Raw genomic sequence first — 24,836 nt, 5'->3', positions numbered from 1 at the left:
GGTGTAGAGGGCCACTGAAATTTCCCACTCCATTCAAAACATCCCTTTATTCACACATGTACAAGTTTGAGTTCTACCCTGTATGATCTGAAGTGGGTGGTGGTTCTTCCAGGGTGTGATTTTTCTCTTTCAGATTTAGTCCCTAATTCTGCACTTATACAAACCCTTAACTTTATGGACAGCAGTAGTGAATTCAAAGAGAGTGCAGGCCTGATGAGAGTACTCCTGCATAAGCAGGGTCAAGGTCTTGGTTTGCAATCCCTTATTTTTCAGGTTTAAATGAATTCCCTGAAGTCCATCTGAAATGAGTTTTCCCAGCACACCATTGTGTAGACAAAACTCGGAAACCTTCTGAAAGGTGAGCTGGATGCTAACTGAGGCCCCTATTCCTGTCTAGACCTAGGGCAGGCCTACACTTAAATGCTGTAGCTTTATTGGTGCTGCGGTAGCACTTCACTGGAGAGGCTATGCCACCAGTGGAGGAGCTGCTGTGGCTGGTGTAGCTAGTCCCTTTCTGCAAGAGGCTGTAGCTACGTTGAGCGGAGAAGCCCTACTGTGGATAGAGCGCTGTCCACACCAGGCCAGCGTCGCTCAGAGGGGTGGATTTTTCACACCATGAGCAATGCAGTTATACTCGTGTAAACTATTAAAGAGTGTCGCGCAGACGTGGCCTGCTGCAGCTGTGCCCTGTATGCACTTGAGTACTCCCACAGTCTCGGGGCCTAATGTCTTCTCGGCCCGCTGCCCCATGAAACAATTGGACCATACTGTGTTAACGGCAGCCCTAGCGCTCCACCCCTGCAGTTTCCATGTTGTTCGTGTGTTGGACCACGCTATGCCCAAGCGCTGCCCTGCTCCCAGCTCAAAGTTACAACTGCCAGCAGCGCTGGCTTGAGACAAAGACCGTCTGGCTCCAGACTTCCCCAACAGGCCCGGGGTTGGGCGACTCGCACAGCTCGGGGCCAGTCCGGGCGTCCTGAACCCTCCCACGACCTCCGGGGGCCTGGGCTTCGCAGCCACCCGAAACAGCGGGGCCGGGGACTCGCCGCCCCGAGGGGACGCGGGTGGCGCTGGAGCCGTGACTCTCGGTGCGAGCGCGGCCGGCCGCGGGGCTTCGCCGGGTGCCCGCAGGGAGGCGGTGTCTCTCCTCCCTGCTCCGCGGGGCTGCCGGGGCGGCGCTTAGCTCCCGGCGGGCGGGGCGCGGACGGCTCAGGTTGAAGGCTGCGTGGGTGGGTGGGGAATCCCGCTGAAGCAGAGCGCGGTGGGGGCTGCCCGTGCACTGCAGTCCGTGGCAGAGGCAGGCAGCGAGCGGCAGGTGGGGACGGGAGCGTCCACCCCCTGCCCTCCGGGCGAGAGGGGCTTTCCCTCCTGCGGCTGCTCGCGGCCATGCGGTGAGTCCCTAGCAGCAGCAGCAGCCGCGCCGCGGGGAATCGTTGCGCCTGGGTCCGGGCTCGGCGGGGGCAGCTGTGGGACAGGCGCAGGGGGCCGCGTGGCTCTGTGCAAAGTTCTCTCGCCGCGGGGCTCGCAGGCATGGGGTGGGCTCCTTCGGTGCTGGTCCCCCTCCGGCCGTGGGGCGCCCAGCAGGTGGGCTGCGGGTCTGGGTTTGCACCCGCCAAGTTCGGCTGTAAAGTTCGGCTCCCTGGCCGGGGGGAGCCGCTGTAGCTCTAGCGGCTGCTGGGGGGGGGGGGGACTCTCTGAAAACTCTCTCCAACTTCTAACGCCGTGCGGTCACCGCAGCGGGGGCGGGGGTGGCGGTGTAAGTGGCATTACAAGAAAACTCCTTCTGTAAGTCCTGTTGGGGCTGGGTGTGGAATGACAAAGTTGTGCTTACTGCTGTTTCCTCGTAGTAAAAGGAGAGCGTGCGGGGACTGAGCCTTTGCAGGATTTGTTGCTTCCTTCTTGCACTAGTGGTGACCCTAAGGAATTTGCTATGGATGGGGAAAGTGAAATGGATTTTTCTAGTAACAACATAACGCCATGGTGGAGAAGGAGATCGACCCCCCAGCAACGCACCAAGAGCAAACCTAGACCCCAGTCTTACCAGAGCCCCAACGGGGTCCTCTTCACAGATTTCCCTGTGGAAGACAGGGGTACATTCACTGTGACTCAGCCCGCTGAAACAATAGTTACTTCTCCAGACAACAGATTAGTCCAAAGGAGCCCCTCCTCTTTTAAGTCCAAGATGGGATCTGTGCCAAACGGAAAAATAGGATCTCCAGAGTATAAAGCTGTTTCCCCCCAACTTTCTTCTGACCAGGCATCTCCAGTTCTGAAACTGGTTTCAGATAACTTGATAAGTTTTACAGTAACCTCGCCAGATGACACATTGCTTCGTCCAGTGATGATTTCCAGTCAATCAGCACTTATCCCAGAAGATGAACAGACTGCTTTTATGCCAACTCCTGGGTCCTTACCTGGAAATATGCCTTCACTGAGTAATAACACAATGGCTGTTTTGCAGTTACAATCCTACCAGCTTTTTAAAAACCCAGAAAAGGCACTTGTGGGACCCTCATTGGTTTCCCAGACAGCTCCTTCACAGCAAAACTTAACTCTCCACAGACTGACATCTAATCAGAACCAACTCCCAGAAAAACAGTCAATAGTTCTGAGTACAAATAGTCCTGCTGCGCTCAAAGTGGGGAAACAACAGATCATTCCTAGAAGTTTAGCTTCTGAGATAAAAGTGACAAACAAAACCAGCAACCAGAATGTGGAGCCGAACAAAAGGGTCCTCAAGGTCCGTAGCATGTTGGAAGTGCTTAATATGCCTTTGGTAGCTGATGGTGATGGAGAGACCGAAGGTAACCTGAATAGCCCAGGGGCATTGAGAAGAGGATTGAGGTCTACTTCCTATCGAAGAGCAGTAGTGAGTGGCATTGACTTTGACAGTTCTACAAATTTTAAGAAAAAAAATAGAATGTCCCAGCCAGTACTTAAAGCTGTTGTGGAGGACAAGGAGAAATTTTCTAGTTTAGGAAGAATAAAGGTGAGTAAACTGGTAGATGAAACTTACACTACTTTTTTTTTTTTTTTTTGGAATGGTACTGGCCACTTTAAAGGTAGTGATTAGCAGTCTAAGTATTTTTCTTTTAATGCATTTGTTTTGGAGTTCATTATTTACTATTAGAAACTCCTCTGTGACATTTGACAGGTATAAATGGTCACTTAACATTTCCTCAATTTTACTGTAATGAAAACAGTACTTTTAAGGATACCATTAATTTGAAACCTAGCCAGTTTAAAATATGAGTTAAAGGTAATTTCATATTTTACATTTGTCACTGAATCCCCCTGTCAATTTAGTTTTTGTTTTGCATTCATATTTGCTTAGATTTAAAAATGTTTATCCCACCCCTATATACATTTGAATAGGGGAGACAATTAAACTGACTTCACAAAGTGCTGCCTAATGTAAAAAGTAAATACAGTGGCAAAAAAATAGTCCAACTACTTCCCCCCCCCAATCTCTTTCAGTTATCGTAACCTTGCCTGTTACTTGTAACAGTATGTTTTTAAAAAATTCAGGTAGAAGTGAACTTTTTAAATTGACAGAGTCCTTTTAAAGTATCTTGAAACAGCCTCAGGTGTATCCTAAAAGTAGAATGTCCTATTTCAGTCCTCAGATTTAATCCTTTTTGAATAATAGTTTTATTACATTTTCTCTTGCTAAATTAATTATATTATAATTATGCCACAAAACCTTGCTTAAAAAAAATAGTAAAAACTTTTTCTGGCTTGAAAAAATGTTAATCTTTGTCTTTTTGTTGTGTTTCATTTGCAATCTACCCTTCAAGCATCGAATGCTTTTAATAAATTGGTAGATTAAAAAGCTCTGCAGGGTGACTTGGAATTGTGCAGTAAAGCACTCCAGGCAAGGCATAATAGCTGTAACTAGTAGAATAATTATCAAGTGTATGACAGTTCTCAGGCAAACAAAAAATTTAAGGGGGTGGGGGTTGGGAGCTTTCACAGAAATTACACAAACAAGCAGTTTCAGTAGGTCAGATTGTAGGCTGTATCATTCCATTAGTTTTTTTTCCTACAGACCTCCCCCATTGAAAGCACTGAGGAGTTCTGCTTAAAATAGGAAGACATTATATTGCCCTGTCTTTATACAGAGATGACTTTTTGTTGTTGTTGCTAGTGTGGTTTTTGTTGTTGTTTGTTTTTGCCAGTTGAACTAATAGTATTGAAGCACATAAAGGTCTAAAATGTAGTTCACCAATAAGTTTGTTTTATTTTAGACGGTTTGTTACGGTCTCAGAAAATAGCTTACATGGTGCCTTATGTGAATTTTTTGTAGCATGAGAAGAAGGAAAGCTAGTCCCTCTAACAAGAAGAATGTATACTTGATAGGATAGCTCAGAGCCAATGAAATGCGAGTTTATTGAACTCTTGTAATGTTATAGTATGAAATAATTTTGAATAGCTTTTTATTCAGTTTGTAGGAAAAATGCAACGTGATGAATGACTAAGCAATTAGAAGAAAGTCCATAGCAACTTTAATGTCACACCTGTAGTGAAACAATGGTTGTGTGAATAATTTGCTAATTGTCAAAAGTTTATAAACTAGAAATAATTAACTCAGTGCCTTAGGTAATATTAAATAAAATAGCGTAACCTTTGCTGCAGTCAGTGGCTTTGTATTCTTATTTTCATGTTTCTTTTCTTTACAAAAACATCCTAGAAGAAAGCACCGAAAGGACAAGGGACATTTGATGGGGAAGGTAAGCACTGGATTTTGTGGAGACTGGTTTTTATTATTTGAATGCATGTTCTGATAAAAACCCAAGCTTTCAAATGACCAAATAAATCTCAAGAGAAGCTGACCTCAACAGAACAATATGTCAAAATACTGTAGATTTTATCAAAGAAAAGCATGTTAGTTCAAGATTTTTAGATTTCAGTTATCAGCTGGAAATACTTTTAATAATCATACAACTGCCATTAAATTCTGTTTGTAGAATTGCTTAAAGAATACAGAAAGGCAGGTAAACAATACCTTACACTGGAATATAAAAAAGAACTATTTATATGTATTTGTGTATATAGTTTAAGCTTCAGCTCTTATAAAAAACACTATGGGATTTGCATAAAATAAAGCCAATTCCTGCAAGCTGATTTCAGTGGTCAGACCTCATACATAGACCTTTGACTTCATTGGGGTCTATGTGAGTGTCAGGATTAACCTATGTGGATTCAGGTTGCAGAACTGGGGGGGTGGCAAGGTGCCATTCTCTGGATTTTAGGTGTAAACCACCAATGCTTATGAAAACTATCCCTGCAGTCTAACATAATCTTTTTTCTCATGTTGCCGTTCTGACCCATAAGCTTGTAGTCTCAATGTCATCTTTGTCTCCGCTCTTCCCTGTTCCTCTGACTCTGATTTTTGATGAACTGGCTGCGTCCCCTCCTCTCTATTTTACAACGAAACATTAGTCCATACTCTTGTAATCTCTCCTGACTATGGTAATCGGCACTGTCTCTGCTTGCCCATCTTGGATCTCTCCCCAAGTCCATTCAAAACCTAGTTGCTGTGAACATCTTCCTTTCCCACTGCTTTGTCTCCTCTTCTTTTCTTAACTTCTCAGGTCTCATGCATTGTTTAAGCAACTCGTTGCTTTTGAAGCAATCCACAAATATGCCCTGCCTTCATTTTCTAAGATATCTCCTTCCTCTCTCCTGATTCTATGTCCAAGGTTTTCTTCTGACTGCTCCCTTCATCTCTGTTGTTCACTTCTTACTCTTTGCTCCCTAGAATGGCATTCAGGGTTCAGTTATTATATGCCAAGCTTCCATCCTCGAAAAGTTTATAAAAATCTCACATATTCTTTGGAGCATGCTGTCTATAATGATCCTGGCCCACTCTGTTTTCTTAATGTAATTCTTTGGATTGTAAACATTTTGGGCAAAGTCTTAGGGTTTTTTTTTTTTTTTTTTTTTTTGGCAGAGCTCCCCTGTTACACAGCACCATATGCAGTTATGCTATGTGTTTATGATTATATGATGTGTGTACACACCTTATAAACTCTAGCCCTTACGTACAACCCTTGAGCAAAGTGCTAATGGACACAGCAGCTAAAGCAAATCTGACCAGTTTGATGAAAGACTTTAGCAGACTCTTAAAGACTCACTGAGGAGCTCAATCTCTTTCACTTTCCTTCCTACAAATAGTAGGTTGTAAAAAACACCTGCCCTTCTCCTATAAAAGTATTTGCCTTTCAAAGTATCATGAGCCTTTCTCCTATAAAACGTTTCTTCTCTTCGTGGCTTAGTTCCTGTATTTTGAGTTCCCTCTTTCTCCATGTGCTTGTGCTTAATATATAGAGTGTGAGCACTAGAAGAAGCTGGTCTCCATGTTTGTGCTCCTTCCCCATGTGGTTTTGTTGCATTAATACTGGTAGCACTGAAGCACATAGAAGAGGAATCTGAGTGCACATGAAAGTGTGCAGGCCCCACATTTAGCATGTCTCGGAAGATGATTGGGTGTGCCCCACAGGCTCTGTCTTGGTCAGTCCTGATTTTAAAGTTCTGAAGTCAAAATTTGGGATTATTTTTCCCCCTTCCCCAATGAAATATGAAAAATTTTTAAGGCTAATAGTGTAAAAATTGCCATTGGTAATAGGTTCTTAATACCTTTTACTATGTGCATGAGATAATCACACACCTGGATGATTGACCTTACTGTACTGATGTTTTTGTTTTTTTTAATCTTTAGCTTATGACACATTGCACAACAAATTAGGGGGAAATAAACCTGTTTTCTGGCTTTCCTCAACAAAGGACACATCTGTTCTTTAATTCAGTCAGAAGGCATTTTTTTAAATAATGGTACAGTGATCCATTGTTACTGTGCCACTGTCCATCTTTAATAAGACACTGTCTTTGTCTTCATGCAGTTTGTGAGCAACATCTACAATTCGCTTTATTTCATTGTTTAAATGCTACTTATGCCATTTGTTTTCAAAAGTTATAACTTTCTGACAATTAATGGCACTCTCCTTTGCATTGTAGAAAATGCGGTATTGTATCAAAACTACAAAGAAAAGGCTCTGGACATAGATTCTGATGAAGATTCTGAGTCCAAAGAACAAAAATCAGAGGAAAGGATAGTTATTCAGTATACGCCTCTGAGATCAACATGGAGTCAGCTATCAGTGGTGAGTATTTAACGGTTATATAGCCAGTAAAAATATAGTATGCAAGAATATATATAAGCAAGGATTTTATCTGCCCGTGGCATTTTCTGCCTGAAGTTTGACTTCCAGCCCCTTTTCAAATGTAAAGTGATTGTGGACATTTTATTAATACTCGGAGTTGTAATTGCCCATGTGTTACAGATATGGGGCCAAATCCTGAAGTCCTAGCTCTGCTTTACTCAGTTCTTACCTGCACAAATCTCTTTATTAAATCATCTTGAAGAGTAAGGCCTATTGGAAATGTCTCTTCACTGAAAAAGACAAAAGCCAGTATCTGTGAAGTATTAAGATAAATTAAGTATCTATAGAACAAAAACATAAGGCAAAATTAAATAAAGTGGGTGACATGAGAAAGTAAGTGTGACCTGAGGATTTAGTAATTTCAGTCTCATTCTAGTAGAAATGCTGGCCTACGCTTGTGGAGGAGGATCATTTGGTACACATGGAAATGATTGCTCTGGATTAACAGGACATTTTTTGGTGTATATATTGTCAATCAAAATAAACAGATTCAAGGTGGTGAGGTAATATCTTCTGTTGGACCAACTTCTGTTGGTGAAAGAGAAGAAGAGCTCAGTGTAGGCTTGAAAGCTTGGGGGGGGGGGGGGTTTCATCAACACAAGTTGGCTGGAAAAAAGATATTACCTCACCTCTCTAATATTCTTGGACCAACATGGCTACACCAACACTGCAATCAAAATAAAGGGTTTTTAAAAATGTATGTGTGTAAAACAAAGGATAGTGTATTGCAGTTCAGCTTTACGTTCTTACAAATGACTTGCAAACTTAAATAAATAATTTAAAAAAATGCAAACTAAAGGATGTGCTGAATGGCCACAATCCAGAAAATAATTGCACATTTGCCATCTTAAGGACCTGATCTTGCAAACACTTCCTACAGGGCACAGTGATTACTGCTCAGGCCTTGTCTACGCCAGGATTTTAGCACTGGTGTAGCCACATCATGGTAACCCCCTAGAATAGATAGAATTTTTACACTGCTGCAGTTTACCCTTGTTTGAAGGATCACATTCAAAATATCCAGACTTGCTGGATAAACTGGTTCTGATTCTACTAGGGTGGACATGGCCCTTTAGATTAAACTGAGTTCTATGTGTTTGCACTTTTTTCTTTGCATGCAAGGGCTATGGACAATCTTTAGATCAGGACCATAAACCGTGAGTGAACTCTTTTTTTACACACAACCCTTGAGTTTTAGAAGAAGACCATGGAGGACTGGAGGTTTACTCCCCTTGATGCTCACTGTCATAGAAAGTGGCTTTTGTGAGTGGAGAAGCTCATTTTAACCTGAGAGCTCTTGTGCTTTGCATGGACATATAGCTCCTGAATTTCAAATTTGAAAAGGTCATGGTCATGTGTTTAAAAGTTCATAAATGCACACAGTTCTAGATACAACTGGACAGTTAGGCATTCAACCAGATGTCCTCACATGCAAATACTTGCATGTACAATCTAGGTGTATACCATTGTGGTAACTGCACATGCAAATTGGGTGCTCAGATACACGTGCTTTTTGCATGTGACCCTAAGCTTCTCTGGTGACAGCAATAAAGCTCTTCAGTTCCCATGAGACTTTTCATAAGAATAGAGGTTTGCCTGGATGCCTTTAGTCAACAGTGTACTTCCCCCACACGTGCATCACACCTTACAACCCCCCCGCCTTCTCCAAAGGGGCTGCATTTCAGTGTGCTGTATGTAATGTGGTGACTTTTTGCTAAATATTATTTTTGTTGCTGCATTTCTTTGCTTCTACATATATATTTGGTGCATTAAAAATAGTGACCAAAGAGTTCATGATTAATAGTGAAATATGAAAGGAACAAATGTAGATGGTAAACCCGGGAATTCTAACCACCAGCCACAGGGATAATTTCACATTCTCATGTTTTGTGAAATTGCCAGACTCATCTCTCTAATGCACATAACAGTTTTGCACCTCTTATGCAGAGATTGTCTGCTATCTTTAGAAAAGTGTGTTTTGGTTTTTTTTAAGCATATTGTTGATTAATTCTCCTCGTTGATGATTTTTGGAGGCATGGAAGATGGAGAGCAAAAAATTATTATTTTCTGTTTGTATTATGATAGTACTTAGGAGCTCTAGTTATGGACCAGGACCTCATTGTGCTAGGTGTTGTATAAATACAGCACAAAAGGATGGTCTCTGCCCCAAAGAGCATGCAATCTAAGTACGTGTATAGGCATTTCTGTGAGTTTTCTACATGCTTTTGTAGTAGTCAGAAGAAGGAGGAGTATTGAAGAGTTTCCTTTTTATGATCCTATCAAAAGGATGAGGTTGAGTTTGCAGTGCCAGAAACACATGCTGTGTCTGTCAAAGCTATGAGAGCATTCTGAATTCGCTTATACTGGTAAAAAAGGAAAGGCTCATGCTATTGGAGGAGGCTTCTGTTTGCTTTCTTGTAGGAATATGGTGAATTGGCTGCAGGAAAAACTCTTGACTTCATTATTCAACAAATTTCTTGGGCTATTGGTAGAGGTTTGTTACTTATGTAAGAGTGTTTTTTTGCCACTCTAAAGTGGTTTAGTTAACAGAAGTAATCCGTGTCATTTTCACTTTGTTTGGCAGGTGGTTTCTTTGACTCCCCTTCATTTCCCAGGAGTAACTCCAAAATGTACAGAGAGAAGGGACAGTTTCGCTGATCTTCCCCTCTCTACCGACACATGGTTGGTTTCTGGGCATAGCTAGAGGGTTACAGACAAGCAAAGTTGCATCAGTTTAACTACAAGTGTTATTTTAAAATCAGTTTAGTTAAACCAGTGCAGAAGGCCATGTGGCCACTCTTAAACTGATACAAACTTGGCTTGAAACAAATTTTAGCATATTTTAAACATAGGTTTAAGTTAAACTGAAATAAGCCATTATAAATAAGTGTTTTGGCACTGATTTAAATAATTTTTAAACTGTTGTATGTTAAACCAGTGCAAATTCTGTGTGTAGAAGAGGGATGGGTGTTCACCACCCTTATTGCAGTCTTTCATTCAGTATGCACAGCACTGCTTCCTCAGAGGTGACAGGAAACCAACTAAGATCCAGCTGTTTAAGTCATCACCACGATATTACTAGCAACCCCATAAAGGTATTAATATATGGGAACAACTGGCTCTGTGGATGAGGGGAAAGCAGTGGACGTGTTATTCCTTGACTTTAGCAAAGCTCTTGATATCGTCTCCCACAGTATTCTTGCCAGCAAGTTAAAGAAGTATGGACTGGATGAATGGACTGTAAGGTGAATAGAAAGCTGGCTAGATCATAGGGCTCAACGGGTAGTGATCAATGGCTCCAAGTCTAGTTGGCAGCCAGTGTCAAGCAGAGTTCCCCAAGGGTCGGTCCTGAGGCCAGTTTTGTTCAATACCTTCATTAATGATGTGGAGGATGGTGTGGATTGCACTCTCAGCAAGTTTGCAGATGACGCTAAATTGGGAGAAGTCGTAGATACGCTGGAGGGTAGGGATAGGATACAGAGGGACCTAGACAAATTAGAGGATTGGGCCAAAAGAAATCTGATGAGGTTCAACAAGGACAAGTGCAGAGTCCTAAACTTAGGATGGAAGAATCCCGTGCTCCGCTACAGACTAGGGACCGAGTGGGTAGGCAGCCGTTCTGCAGAAAAGGACGTAGGGGTTACAGTGGACAAGAAGCTGGATATGTGTCAGTGCGCCCTTGTTGCCAAGAAGGCTAATGGCATTTTGGGCTGTATAAGTAGAAGCATTGCCAGCAGATCGAGGGGATGTGATCATTTTCCTCTATTCAGCATTGGTGAGGCCTCATCTGGAGTATTGCGTCCCGTTTTGGGCCCCGCATTACAAGAAGGATGTGGAAAAATTGGAGAGAGTCCAGCAGAGGGCAACAAAAATGATTAGGGGTCTGGAGCACATGACTTATGAGGAGAGGCTGGGGGAACTGGGATTATTTAATCTGCAGAAGAGAAGAATGAGGGGGGATTTGTTAGCTGCTTTCAGCTACCTGAAGGGTTCCAAAGAGGATGGATCTAGACTGTTCTCAGTGGTACCAGATCACAGAGCAAGGACTAATGGTCTCAAGTTGCAGTGGAGGAGATTTAGGTTGGATATTAGGAAAAACTTTTTCACTAGAAGGGTGGTGAAGCACTGGAATGGGTTACCTAGGGAGGTGGTGGAATCTCCTTTTTTAGAGATTTTAAAGGTCAGGCTTGACAAAGCGCTGTCTGGAATGATTTAGTTGGGGATTGGTCCTGCTTTGACCTTCTGAGGTCCCTTCCAACCTTGATATTCTATGATTCTGTGAACAAAGGAACAATAATGCTAAATTGGTACAATTTGGAAAATCCTGAGGTTATGTCTGGTGAGAATAAGAAAAAGTTAGAAGTTCCACGATTTTGTACCTAACTTAATCCTCTGAATGCTGCTGTTTATAGCTTTTGGATGATGCCTATGGAGTGGGAAAGTTTTGTTCATTGCATTCTTAAGCTATAACAGAACATCTTTTCTATATATGGAGTTAAAAAGGATTAGCTTGGATGTAAAATAGAGGTCACATGTTAACAGGTCAGGTTGTGTGCCTTGACAACTTGGACTGCTGGCTGTTCACACTGAAGCACTAGTTGTTAAGATTCAATAAAATCCTACTTAGGTTGTAAATTTCGTAAGAGCTGTCTTACTGATGTTGGCTCCTTTGCAGTTCCAGGTAGTGTAATAGGAGAAGTTCTACCCTTACGTGCATTAGTTATAAGTTAAAGTCTTCATTCGTTTTGTACTATGGACAGCTATATAGATGCCTTTGTGATTATAAGAGCACCTTATTTAAGTACTTAGAAGTTCAACTGACTTATCACGCTGTTACGTTGCCAGTTAATGAAATCTATCTTTCTGTATGGATCAATTTAAAATGCAGTCAATGCAATAAAAGTCTTGTTGGTATTTAAAGAAAACTCCAGCAACACAGGTCCATATTTTTCTTTAGCAAATTGAGAATTTAAACTAATTTTAGTTATAGTAACAAACTAATATTATGCAACAAAAGACAAATGTCAATATGTTTTAGGGTTTTATCTTTGCATTTGTGTAAATAACAAGGAGACTGGAGGCAGGAGTTCACCTATTTCTTTGTTACATTCTTGATGCTAGTGTGATAACCAAGCCCTGTCTCTGTCTCTGTCTCTGTCTCTCTCTATATATCTCTATATCTAGTTCTGTGAGCCAGGCTTCTTTAAAGTATTATTTTCATTATTGGATACCTATTATTGAGTATTGCCCATTACAAAATAACTGCTTTTGAACATTTATTGATGATTTACACTGGTGCCAGACATAGCATAAAAAAGTCTGATTTAAATTAGAGTTGATATGCCATGGTTGTAGTTATTAATGGTCACCTTGCATAACATGTTTCATCCTTCACCCCCAGCACATCAGACTTTGTATCAGGATGTTTGCTTACCCTTCTTTACTTGATTTCGTAAGTGGGGGAGTGAGAGAAGTACTGGGTAGGAGAGGGCTTTGAAAACCAAGCATAGCTCCTGTGAGATGTGACACACTGGGTCTCAAAGAGCCTATGTTTTCAGTTCTGTGGGAAAGCTAAATGGTGCAGTGATGTATTAAAGAACTAAATACAAGATTGTCCAGTAAATCATGCCAAACTAGTAAATTTCACAACCTGTAATGAGGGCAAGAAAATAAATTGGCTATCTAAGCTATAAACATATAAAAAGGTGAAGAATAAAATGAATCTGGAAATTCTGAAAAGGTAACTTTAGACATGCAGAACTTGGTTAAACCAGCTATGCAGGCTTGGGCTGAGGTCAGCCTTTTCATTAGAACAAATATGAAACTGAAGGTACTGTGTTGGTTACTTGGGAGTTATAAGCAAAATCTTCCTGGATGGTATAATTAGTGATTTTGGTGTTCCCATCTTCTTGCTACACATATGCATGTGAAAGTAACATTGAGCTTTGAAGAATATTTCAAAGCTCTGAAATGTCATGGCATTTAAATGTGTCTTGTTCAAATTCCTTTTCAAGACCCACTTCTATCATGATGGTTATAAGACATTATCTAACTAACAATGAAGCAGAGAAAGAGCTCGGATGTTATCTCTCTTCCCCTGCCCCAAATCTTCATTTGTTGTTTGTCATCTTAGATTCTGAGTTCTTTTAGGTGGGTTCGTCTTTCACTATCCTTTTGGATAGTGCCATTTCTGCCCGTCGTAGGTACTGTTGCTATATAGATAATAATAAAAAAGAAAATTACAGCGCATGCAGTGTATTAAAAAGGTTTTTTTCTCGCTTCTCTGTGCTTTACTTTCCAATATTTTCCTCATTGAGTTATTTGATCACTTAACTATTTTGCCTAAGGCTACAGCCCTTTTACTGTTAACCACTCCTCTCTTCTACCCATAAGCACAGAGCTGGATTTTGCAGAAAAGGATATTGCAGAATTAGAGAGGTTCAGAGAAGGGCAACAAGAAATGATCAGGGACATGGAAAAAAGAGATTGAAAAGACTGTAATTGCTTACTCTAGAAAGCAGACTAATGAGAGGAGACATGATAAAAGCATATTAAAATAATGCATGATTTAAAGAAGGTAGATCAGGAACTTCCATTCTCCCTGTTTCATTATATCAGAACAAAGAAACATTCAATTAAATTAAAAGGTAGCTAATTCAAAATTGGTAAAAGGAAATACATATTTTGGCTTGCTACGAGAAATCATTGAGTCCAAGAACTTCAAGATTCACTTATGAGGCCAAGATTCACTTATATGGATATAAAGAATATCCAGATTTGTTTTCAAGATAAAAATGTTGGAAGAGATATTAAACCTCGTGCTTCAGGGTTTAAGCCAATCTGTAACTATTAAGAGAACAGGATGAGGCCTAATGTCTGGGGTAGACTTCCCACATTTACTTACTGCAGGGTTCTTATACCTTCCTATGATGCATTTGATACTGGCCCGTGTTAGAGATCAGATACCGGACTAGATGGATCTCAGATCTGATCCAGTTTGGCTATTCGTGTGTTTCTTAACTGGGTATTCTGAGATTTGACCTGGGGAAGTCCTGCTCCCCAGACTAGTGCACAGCCTAAAACACCTACCCAAGCAGATGCAGTGAAGCAGAAACTGAAATGGTGCTAGAATGTGAGCTAGACAATTGTATGGGTATGCCAACCCCTGAGACTGCCAGCCAGTTGGATCACTAGTTAGTGTCTCAGTGGTCCCATTGCTGTCAACCTATTGTTGCCAAAGCATCCCTGCCTCATTGCAAAGTGGAAATGGTATAGTCCTTCTGAGAGTAGAGAGGGTAGTTCTGTACTCACTTTGGTCCCAGTTCTGCTCCCACTGAAGTCAGAGAAGTTCTGTCATTGACTTCTGTGTGCACAGTACTGAACCACTTGCCAACAAGAGGAATTATCTTTGTATTCACATGCCCATATTTAGCAAAATAATTGTAACACAAAACTGCAATTTTTGGAAAACTAATGCAGAAAATGTGATAGCACCGTCACTGGAAATTTAGTCACTTGTAGCAGCAGGAATTCTAGAGCTCTCTTGTACATGTTCATAGGTACTCCCTGTCTCTGCAAATTTTTAGCAAATATTCAACAGCATCAAAAAAGGTGGCACCACCTTTCCTAGTAGTCTGTTTTGTTCTTTTTATGATTGCTAATTAAAATACAAAGCATACACATGCCATTTCACTCGTAAGGCATAGCGCGCTCTCCTGTTCACAGCTGATCCCTAGTTGCCTGTTGAGGGAAACATTCAGCTACAGCCCTTTATAATAACACACACTTATAAACACTCTTCATCTTCATAGACCTTTATAAATACTGAGAGCAGATTGTTTCTGTGGAGGTACAAGAAACTGTGGATAGTGTTTGGAGTGCACTCTGTTAACTGACCTTCCTTGCCAGCCCCAGGACCCAGCCGTGAGTCCCCAGGTACAGATGGCTGAAAGGGAGCATGCCTACCAGGACAAGAGGAGGTCCCAGTTGGACCTAGGCACTAGCTACATGCTGGCATTGGGGGTCGGTACAGTTTATGAAAGAAGGTTATAAGTTCAAGTCTTGAAGAATTTACACTTCAGAGCATTGGAATAACACCCTCCTCTCCAGACTCATCCAACACTATTTATATACCTAATTCTTGTCTGGTCCCAGTAGTGCTCCCCCCCCAATATTTGATCCCTTGCTCCCAACCACAGTCATTATGAGGCCCACAAAATCTGGCCACATGATCAGACCTGGTTTTCCCTTTGTCCCTCAGAATTGCATCTGTATCCCCCGCCCCCCATCGTCACAGTAGTCCTCCTACAGAAATTTGGTTTCTTCTCTTTCTTCCACATTCCAGCCTTCTGCAGTCTCCATGTCTTTCTCCAGAAGACAATGGCATAGTGTTGACCACACATAGTAGTGCTTTCAGACTCTCTGCTTTCTTTTTTTCCACTCCATGAGATAGCAGCATGCAAAAAAAACCCCACAAAACAACCCTGTCCCATCTCTCCTGACTGAGGTGCCTCGTCTCTGTATATGGATCCTGGCCCAGAGAAGCATTTAGCTCCAAATTCAGTAACCAGCTCCCAACGTTTGGAAGGAAGAGTATTATGCCCGTGTTGCAGACAGAGGAACTGAGACACAGAGAAAGGTGAAGTAATTTGTATGCACAAGCAAGGAGTCAGTGCCAGAACTGGGACTTAAGTATCAGTGGGTAGCCGTGTTAGTCTGTATCCACAAAAACAACAAGGAGTCCGGTGGCACCTTAAAGACTAACAGATTTATTTGAGCATAAGCTTTCGTGGGTTAAAAACCCCACTTCTTCACATGCAAGGAGTGAAAATTACAGATGCAGACATAAATATACTGGCACATGAAGAGAAGGGAGTTACCTCACAAGTGGAGAACCAGTGTTGACAGGGCCAATTTGAGCAGGGTGGATGTAGTCCGCTCCCAACAATAGATGAGGAGGTGTCAATTCCAGGAGAGGCAAAACTGTTATTGTAATGAGCCAGCCACTCCCAGTCCCTATTCAAGCCCAAATTAATGGTGTTAAATTTGCAAATGAATTTTAGTTCTGCTGTTTCTCTTTGAAGTCTGTTTCTGAAGTTTTTTTGTTCAAGTATAGCTACTTTCAAATCTGTTATAGAATGTCCAGGAAGGTTGAAGTGTTCTCCTACTGGCTTTTGTATGTTACCATTCCTGATGTCCGATTTGTGTCCATTTATTCTTTTACGTACGGACTGTCTGGTTTGGCCAATGTACGTGGCAGAGTGGCATTGCTGGCAGATGGTGGCATATATCGCATTAGTAGGCATGCAGGTGAATGAGCCTCTGATGGTGTGGCTGATGTGGTTGGGTCCTCTGATGGTCTCGCTAGAGTAGATAAGGGGACAGAGTAGTTAACGAGGTTTGCTACAGGGATTGGTTCCTGGGTTAGTGTTTCTGTGGTGTGGTGTGTAGTTGCTGGTGAGTATTTGCTTCAGGTTGGGGCGCTGTCTGTAAGCGAGGACTGGCCTGCCTCTGAAGGTCTGTGAGAGTGACGGATCGTTTTCCAGGATAGGTTGTAGATCATTGATGATGTGCTGGAGAGGTTTTAGCTGGGGGCTGTACGTGATGGCCAGTGGTGTTCTGTTGTTTTCCTTGTTGGGCCTGTCATGTAATAGGTGACTTCTGGGTACGTGTCTCACTCTGTCAATCTGTTTCCTCACTTCCCTGGGTGGGTATTGTTGTTTTAAGAATGCTTGATAAAGATCTTGTAGGTGTTCGTCTCTGTCTGAGGGATTGGAGCAAATTTGGTTGTATCTTAGGGCTTGGCTGTAGACACTGGATCGTGTTGTGTGTCCTGGATGGAAGCTGGAGGCATGTAGGTAAGTATAGCAGTCAGTAGGTTTCCGGTATAGGGTGGTGTTTATGTGACCATCACTTATTTGCACGGTAGTGTCCAGGAAGTGGATCTCTTGTGTGGACTCGTCCAGGCTGAGGTTGATGGTGGGGTGGAAATTGTTGAAATCCAGGTGGAATCCTTCAAGGGCCTCCTTCCTGTGGCTTGAATAGGGACTGGGAGTGGCTGGCTCATTACAATAGCAGCTTTGCCTCTCCTGGAATTGACACTTCCCAGTAGTAGATGAAGAGTGGACTACAGCCACCCTGATCGAATTGGCCCTGTCACCACTGGTTCTCCACTTGTGAGGTAACTCCCTTCTCTTCATGTGCCAGTATATTTATGTCTGCATCTGAAATTTTCACTCCGTGCATCTGAAGAAGTGTGGGTTTTACCCATGAAAGCTTATGCTCAAATAAATCTGTTAGTCTTTAACGTGCCATCAGAACTGGGACTGAAACTCACTGTGACGTCCAGTCCAATCTCACCTAATCTAATCTCAAGGGTTTTTTCCCAATTTTAAATTTACGCTTACATTGCAGAGGAACTGAAAAAGATTAATTTTCCATTTTGTTTTCTAAATTGAGTTCTTTATCTTACCTATATCTGAAACTTATTTATTATTATTTCTCAAGATTTTGAATAAAATCTGATTTTTTTTTTTTTTAAATTTTTTTTTTAAGTCCTTCATTTTTTAGGTAATTTGTACCAAAGATCTCTTAGGACTAAGTTTACTCTCTGAACTTTATGGCCAGCGTGCGAACATATGAAAACAAGTAGAGTCAGTGGCTGAATGCAGCTATTGGCAGTAAGTCTAGAATGCTTTTGAAATTCCATAGGCTGCCTCTATGGTGAAGTAAATACTATGACCCATTATCAAGGAAGTAATAGAAGAAACAAAGAGAGCCATTTAGGTGCATATTTACCCAGGTTTATAGCAGGCAAGCACCATGAGTCTGTCTCTGTTTAGATATTTCCTGCATCGAGAACCCGGGGGCGGGAGAAATGATCTATTAACTTAGTTAACCCAAGCTGAAATCAGATTACCAATAGAAAGGAATTGTTTACTATATGGTTTTAATGTTTAGATCATAAAAATAAACATTCAACATTCTGTACTTTCACATAATGTCCTGCATTTTCAGTTTCTTCTAATGCAGCAGTTCTCAAACCATGGGTTGGGACCCCAAAGTGGGTCACAACCCTGTTTTAATGGGGTCGCCCGGGCTGGCATTAGACTTGCTGGGGTCCGGGGCTGAAGCTGAAGCCTGAGCCCTACCACCTGGGGCTGAAGCTGAAGCCCAAAGGCTTCAGCCTTGGGAGATGGGGCTCAGGTTACAAGCCCACCATCTGAGGCTTAAGCCCTGGGGCTTTGGCTTTGCCCTCTCCCCTGCCCAGGTGGTGGGTCTTGGGTGGGCTCAGGCTTCAGTCCCCCCTTATGGGGTCATGTAGTAGTATTTGTTGTCAGCAGGGGGGTCACGGTGCAATGAAGTTTGAGAGCCCTGGTTCTAATGATTCTCAAAGTTTAGCTCATAGTTGCACGATTAGTGAGACTATCTGTGATGCCTTAATATGGAAGGCTGATGTTTTTATTGATAAACACCAGGTTTAAATTGGATTTGTTTTGTTTGTTTTTTAAAAGGGGCTATTGAAATGTTTTACTTGTGAAAAATTTGACATTCATGTAAGCCCACGTTTTCAAACGTTGCTGCCTAAGTCAGGTTTCTTAGTCTGTATTTAGACATCTAATTAGATGTGGCTTGATTTTTTCAGAGGTAGGTTCATGCTAAGGCCTGAAAAATTGCACGCAAACTGCAGATATGAAATATCCCAGTTTGTATATTCAAATATGCATTGTCTCATTGAAATAACAAACCCAAATTGCGCGCGCGCGTGTGTGTGTGTGTGTGTGTGTGTATATAATTAACACAAAACCACATCACTGTTTGAAATTATGTGTAGAAAAGATGTAGGGGTGAAATGACATACCAAGTGCTGAAAGTCAGAGAGGGAGGTGGAATATCATTGGAATGGGGATGATATAACAGAGTGGGAGGTAGAGGGGAAAAAAAAGTTGCTGATGATGATTTAACTTTAGATTAGTCTGGTAGGCTAAGAGAGTCGGAAGGGAGGAGAGAGAATGGATGGTGCAGAGCTTAAAAGGGTTGTGATGGGGCTGTGAGGGGTAGAATGTAGTGGGAGAGGCTGGGGCTGGGAGACAGAATTAGAGGGGATAGGTAGGAGTTGAGACTGAGTGACTGTGGAGTAGGATGGGGAGGAGTAGGAAAGGTGAGACCAGGCGAAATTATAAATTTAACGTCAGCCTCAAGTGAATTTGTGATGTTGGGATCTTTACCATATGATATGTATAGGGCTCCTCCAGCATCAAATTTTAGTCAATGAACAATCTCTCTAAAAAGGCCCTGAGATGAGAGAGAAAATATTTAGGGACAAATTTTCAAGTAGGCCTCAGAAATTGCAAATGTTGTGTGTATGCAAGTTAAGTAATTTAACTTTAAAAATAAAGTTCTACATACTTAAATACTTGGGTGTGCAAAATCTGCCACTTAATTCTTAGCACAAAACTTGAATCCTTGTTTACTTGGATAATGTAAAAGAAAGTGTTTTTCATAAGGATATTTAAATACTAAAATTTGTCTTTTAGGTGAAAAAGAATGGACTGTCTCAGGCGATCAGTCAGGAGGAAAGAAAGAGGCAAGAGGTATTCTTTAAGTAATTTTTTTAATTGTTGATTATTTAGTAATATATAGCATGCCTGATTTGATATTTTGTGAACTTCCTTTATGTACCTGCCCATAAGGGGGACAACTTTAGTACCTCCTAGTTCCATTCTTTGCTGCCCTATAAAATGGGCTGGATTTTCTCCCTCACTGTGACTCCTTTGCCTGCACCAAGGGACAGTAAAACCAACTGGAACTCCCTAGCATGTGAGTCTCCAGCTTGGGTAGCTGGGATGACCCCCTGTGTGCTCTTGGTAGAAGTGTGGTTGAGGCAGGCTGTACTCCAGTGAACTCTAGCTGATGGATGGCTCCTTAGAGGTCATAGCCAGTCAGCCCCTCTGCACTATGCTGGGGCAAGCATGGAACCAGCTCCAGAATCAGAGCTGCAGCTAGTGCCTTGTGTGATATCCCTTCCACCCTCAAGCAGAGAATATAGGCCATTATCTCTAGATTGTGTACAGAAGATTTATAACTGTCTCCTTCTCTGCAACTCCCCCATCCCCTTGGATTTCTTGTCTGCTCTCTGCAGGATTTTGATGTATTTCATTATTTATGGATGAGGAAAATCCCAAGAGATGTGACCTGTCCCTGAACAAACCAGGGGTTCTCCTTCTGCCTGTTGTCACCTTAGTGGACACTTGTGCTACACCCTCTGGCCTGTTTTCACTTTTGGGCCTGGGAGAGGGGCCTCCTTTTCATCCCTTTGAATTCCTCAGGAGCCATTACTCCGGCTTTCTGAAGTCAGATCTACATATGCTTTCTCAGAGAGAGCAAGTCCTTTGTGTCTTTCAGGGTTAGAGCCTTTAGATTTAGCCAAAATATGTCTTGCAAGCCTCAGGTTTTTGTGCTAGTGTTTCAGCAGAGGCAGCTTTTACAGGAATCAAAAAGAAGTAATCCTAGGATGCAGCTATGCCTGTAGTTGGTGGTGGTTTTACACCATTCTCATTGTGTGTGTGTGTGTGTGTGTGTAGTTTAAACTTAAAAGCCTGTTTGTTAGCTAAATTTCTGTAACACACCATCAATATGGAAACTTTCTGGAAAAATTTGTTTGCTACTGTTGGGTGGGGTTTAAGAGGAACAAGATTTTAAATTGAGGCACTACCTTTAACTGTGATTTTAATATGCTAAGTCGTGTGTATATTGTGTCCAAAGGAAATTCTTCTATAATTATGGTGCTCTAACTAGTAATACTTTTTTTAATACATTCACTTCCCTTCAAACCATCAGGTTCTAATCTTGAATTCATGTACTTCTGCACCACTACACACAACTGCTCTTCCCACCAGTCTGTTAATATTTTCATGAAGCACTCATTAGCTATTGCGATACAGACAACTGCTCATGCAATGCAAATGAAGTCTTTCAGACTCTTTCATAGAAAGTCTCCTAAGTTGACTATAAAGTAGTAATTGGTACATATGATCTCAAGCTTTCTCTATTTCTGTTTACTGTTATTGCTGTATATGTGAACCTAAGATTATCTTGATTTGTTCTGTCATGCTAAGTGTTTTGGGTATAAAGTGGTAGTATACCAAAGCTTGTTTGCACTTTGCAGTCATCACATAGAAGATATTAATAGCAAATTGGCTTTAGTGCTGACTTTCAAACACACTAGCATGGCCTTGCAGTTCTCAAACTGAAAGAAGTCAATGAGGGCTCTCATAAAAATCAGAAACAAAGAAGCTCCTCAATAATACAGTGAAGGGAAGGCTCATGTATTTCCTTAAGTTCAAAAATGCATAGATCAGAACAAATTAGTCATGGAACACTGCAGTTCTCTTTAGGCAAATCCTTTCTTGATGAGTGCAGCTGGAGGAAACGCAATGTAGCCAGGGTGAAGTTAGAAATACGTGTGGTGAGCAAAGGAAAATGGCCAGAATGCTGTGTTCAGACACCCTTTTCCCCCCTACATCAGCCATATAAGTATAGCTGACCAGGTAGCTTTGTTGCCTTAGTCCAGCTAGCATCTGGCTATGTTCTGTAGACCTCTAGGGCCGAGGGATCCATCAGGCTGGAATATAATGTTTTAAGTGTCATTAACTTTATACATCTCCTTATACTAAGACAATGCACTTTTACAAGGACCATGCTGTTTAATGCAGCTGTTATCTGGCTCCTGATACGTTTCTGGTCACATCCCTTTTTGTTTTGAGTCTGCTGGCTATACAGGTATCTTGTGGAGGGAACTGAGAGTGGCTAGCAATGGGGAGGAGGGAACATCCCACATGCTCACCTTTCTGACGTTTCTGGCATCCCTACAGTTTTCCCTTGGAGTTGGCGCCTTCTCTTTACACAGCAGAGGCTTTAGAAAAGTGTAACAAGAGCGCCTCCTGCTGCTACATGCAATACTACAGGCCTTTCCTGCTCCTGGCAGCCCCTATAGGTTGTCAACCTTATTTGGTGGGTCTTCAACGGCTGTGCCCTCCAGCTGGGTCTCACAGTCCAAACATACTCCTTCTGGGGTAGCAGAGTCCAACAAAAATTGTCCATCTGCCATCACCAGGGCCCTTTAAATCCAGCCCTTCGCTCTGGCTTCTAAATGCACCTGGTCCTTTTCTCAGAGCTTAGACTGCTTTGTCAGTAGCCAGCAGGGGAACCCAAGCCCGCCCACTACTCCTGGTCCCAGACCAGATCCCTATAAAGAGAAGCCATGTTCTGTTTCCTTGAATTAGCTGCTGCTATTTTGGGCCTTTTCCCATGGGCCTTTTCCCACAGCCCCTTTATCTTCACCCCACACCTCAGGGTTAAAGTTCTCAGGCCCTCTCTTTCCCAATTTAAGCAAATGCAGCTGGTCATGCTCCTGTGGCCAGAGAGGAGCTCCCAGCCAGGACCTGACCTACTAAGGGTATGTCTACACTACGAAATTAGGTCGAATTTATAGAAGTTGGTTTTTTAGAAATTGTTTTTATATAGTCGATTGTGTGTCCCCCCACACACAATGCTCTAAGTGCATTAAGTACATTAACTCGGCAGAGTGCTTCCACAGTACTGAGGCTAGCGTCAACTTCCGGAGCATTGCACTGTGGGTAGCTATTCCACAGTTCCTGCAGTCTCCACCGCCCATTGGAATTCTGGGTTGAGATCCCAATGCCTAATGGGGCAAAAACATTGTCGCGGGTGGTTCTGGGTACATGTCGTCAGGCCCGCCCTCCCTCCGTGAAAGCAGCGCAGACAATCATTTCGTGCCTTTTTTCCTGAGTTACCTGTGCAGACGCCATACCACAGCAAGCATGGAGCCCGCTCAGCTCACAGTCACCGTACGTTTCCTGGGTGCTGACAGACGCGGTACTGCATTGCTACACAGCGGCAGTTCATTGCCTTTTGGAAGGAGATGGTGCAATAGGCCTGATAACCATCGTCGTCATGTCCAAGGTGCTCTTGGCCACCTCAGTAAGGTTGGTCAGGAGCACCTGGGCAGACATGGGTGCAGGGACTAAAATAGGAGTGACTCGACCAGGTCCCCCTCCCCCTCCCTCCCTCCATGAAATCAGCAGCCGACAATCATTTCGGTGAGGTCTTTCAGGGGCACCTTGAAAAGTTGAATGGAGATTCAGTCCTGCCCGGAATACCGGGGGGAGGGGTAGCTCAGTGGGTTGAGCATTGGCCTGCTAAACCCAGGGTTTTGAGTTCAATCCTTGAGGGGGCCATTCTGTGTGACAGTTGTTCTTGTTTCTCCTTGATGTAAAGCCACCCCCTTTGTAGATTTTAATTCCCTGTAAGCCAACCCTGTAAGCCATGTCATCAGTCGCCCCTCCCTCCGTCAGAGCAATGGCAGACAATCGTTCCGTGCCTTTTTTCCGTGCAGACGCCATACCACGGAAAGCATGGAGCCCGCTCAGATCACTTTGGCAATTAGGAGCACATTAAACACCATGCGCATTATCCAGCAGTATATGCAGCACCAGAACCTGGCAAAGCGAAACCGGGCGAGTAGGTGACGTCAGCGTAGTGACGAGAGTGATGAGGATATGGACACAGACTTCTCTCAAGGCACAGGCCCTGGCAGTGTGGGCACCAGGGTGCTAATGGGGCTGGTTCATGCCGTGGAACGCCAATTCTGGGCCGGGAAACAAGCACAGGCTGGTGGGACCGCATTGTGTTGCAGGTCTGGGACGATTCCCAGGGGCTGCGAAACTTTCACATGCATAAGGTCACTTTCATGGAACTTTGTGACTTGCTTTCCCCTGCCCTAAGGCGCCAGAATACCAAGATGAGAGCAGCCCTCACAGTTGAGAAGTGAGTGGCAATAGCCCTGTGGAAGCTTGCAACGCCAGACAGCTACCGGTCAGTTGGGAATCAATTTGGAGTGCGCAGATCTACTCTGGGGGCTACTGTGATGCAAGTAGCCAACGCAATCAAAGATCTGCTGATATCAAGGGTAGTGACCCTGGGAAATGTGCAGGTCCTAGTGGATGGCTTTGCTGCAATGGGATTCCCTAACTGTGGTGGGGCCATAGACGGAACCCATATCCCTATCTTGGCACCGGAGCACCAAGTCGGCGAGTATGTAAACCGCAAGGGGTACTTTTCAATAGTGCTGCAAGCACTGGTGGGTCACAAGGGACGTGTCACCAACATCAACATGATGCTCACATCTTCAGGAACTCTGGTCTATTTCAAAAGCTGCGGGAAGGGACTTTATTCCCAGACCAGAAAATAACCATTGGGGATGTTGAAATACCTATAGTTATCCTTGGGGACCCAGCCTATCCCTTAATGCCATGGCTCATGAAGCCCTACACAGGCAGCCTGGACAGTAGTCAGGAGCTGTTCAACTACAGGCTGAGCAAGTGCAGAATGGTGGTAGAATGTGCATTTGGACGTTTAAAAGTGCGCTGGCGCAGTTTACTGACTCGCTTAGACCTCAGCGAAACCAGTATTGCCGTTGTTATTACTGCTTGCTGTGTGCACCACAATATCTGTGAGAGTAAGGGGGAGACATTTATGGCGGGGTGGGAGGTTGAGGCAAATCGCCTGGTTGCTGGTTACGTGCAGCCAGAC

General features: G+C 42.9%; 1 protein-coding gene across 2 annotated transcripts in view; it reads left to right on the top strand.

Annotated features, from left to right (window-relative positions):
- The first annotated feature begins 1,246 nt into the window (after window positions 1-1,246).
- The window catches only part of ARHGEF26 (Rho guanine nucleotide exchange factor 26), a 112,654-nt gene continuing 89,064 nt past the window's right edge, over window positions 1,247-24,836 (top strand). Inside the window, exons 1-5 of one of the 2 annotated variants that reach the window (XM_074963748.1) lie at window positions 1,247-1,391; window positions 1,848-2,989; window positions 4,691-4,730; window positions 7,018-7,163; window positions 19,760-19,816. In XM_074963748.1, the coding sequence (XP_074819849.1) occupies window positions 1,931-2,989; window positions 4,691-4,730; window positions 7,018-7,163; window positions 19,760-19,816 (1,302 nt within the window). In that variant the 5' untranslated portion in view covers window positions 1,247-1,391; window positions 1,848-1,930. The remainder of the gene's footprint in view (window positions 1,392-1,847; window positions 2,990-4,690; window positions 4,731-7,017; window positions 7,164-19,759; window positions 19,817-24,836) is intronic. The other variant, XM_074963747.1, reaches the window with a different exon arrangement.

The sequence above is a fragment of the Natator depressus genome, chromosome 9, assembly GCF_965152275.1.
Source record: "Natator depressus isolate rNatDep1 chromosome 9, rNatDep2.hap1, whole genome shotgun sequence".
NCBI classification, from domain to species: Eukaryota; Metazoa; Chordata; order Testudines; family Cheloniidae; genus Natator; species Natator depressus.
This window is presented reverse-complemented; position numbering and strand designations above follow the sequence as displayed.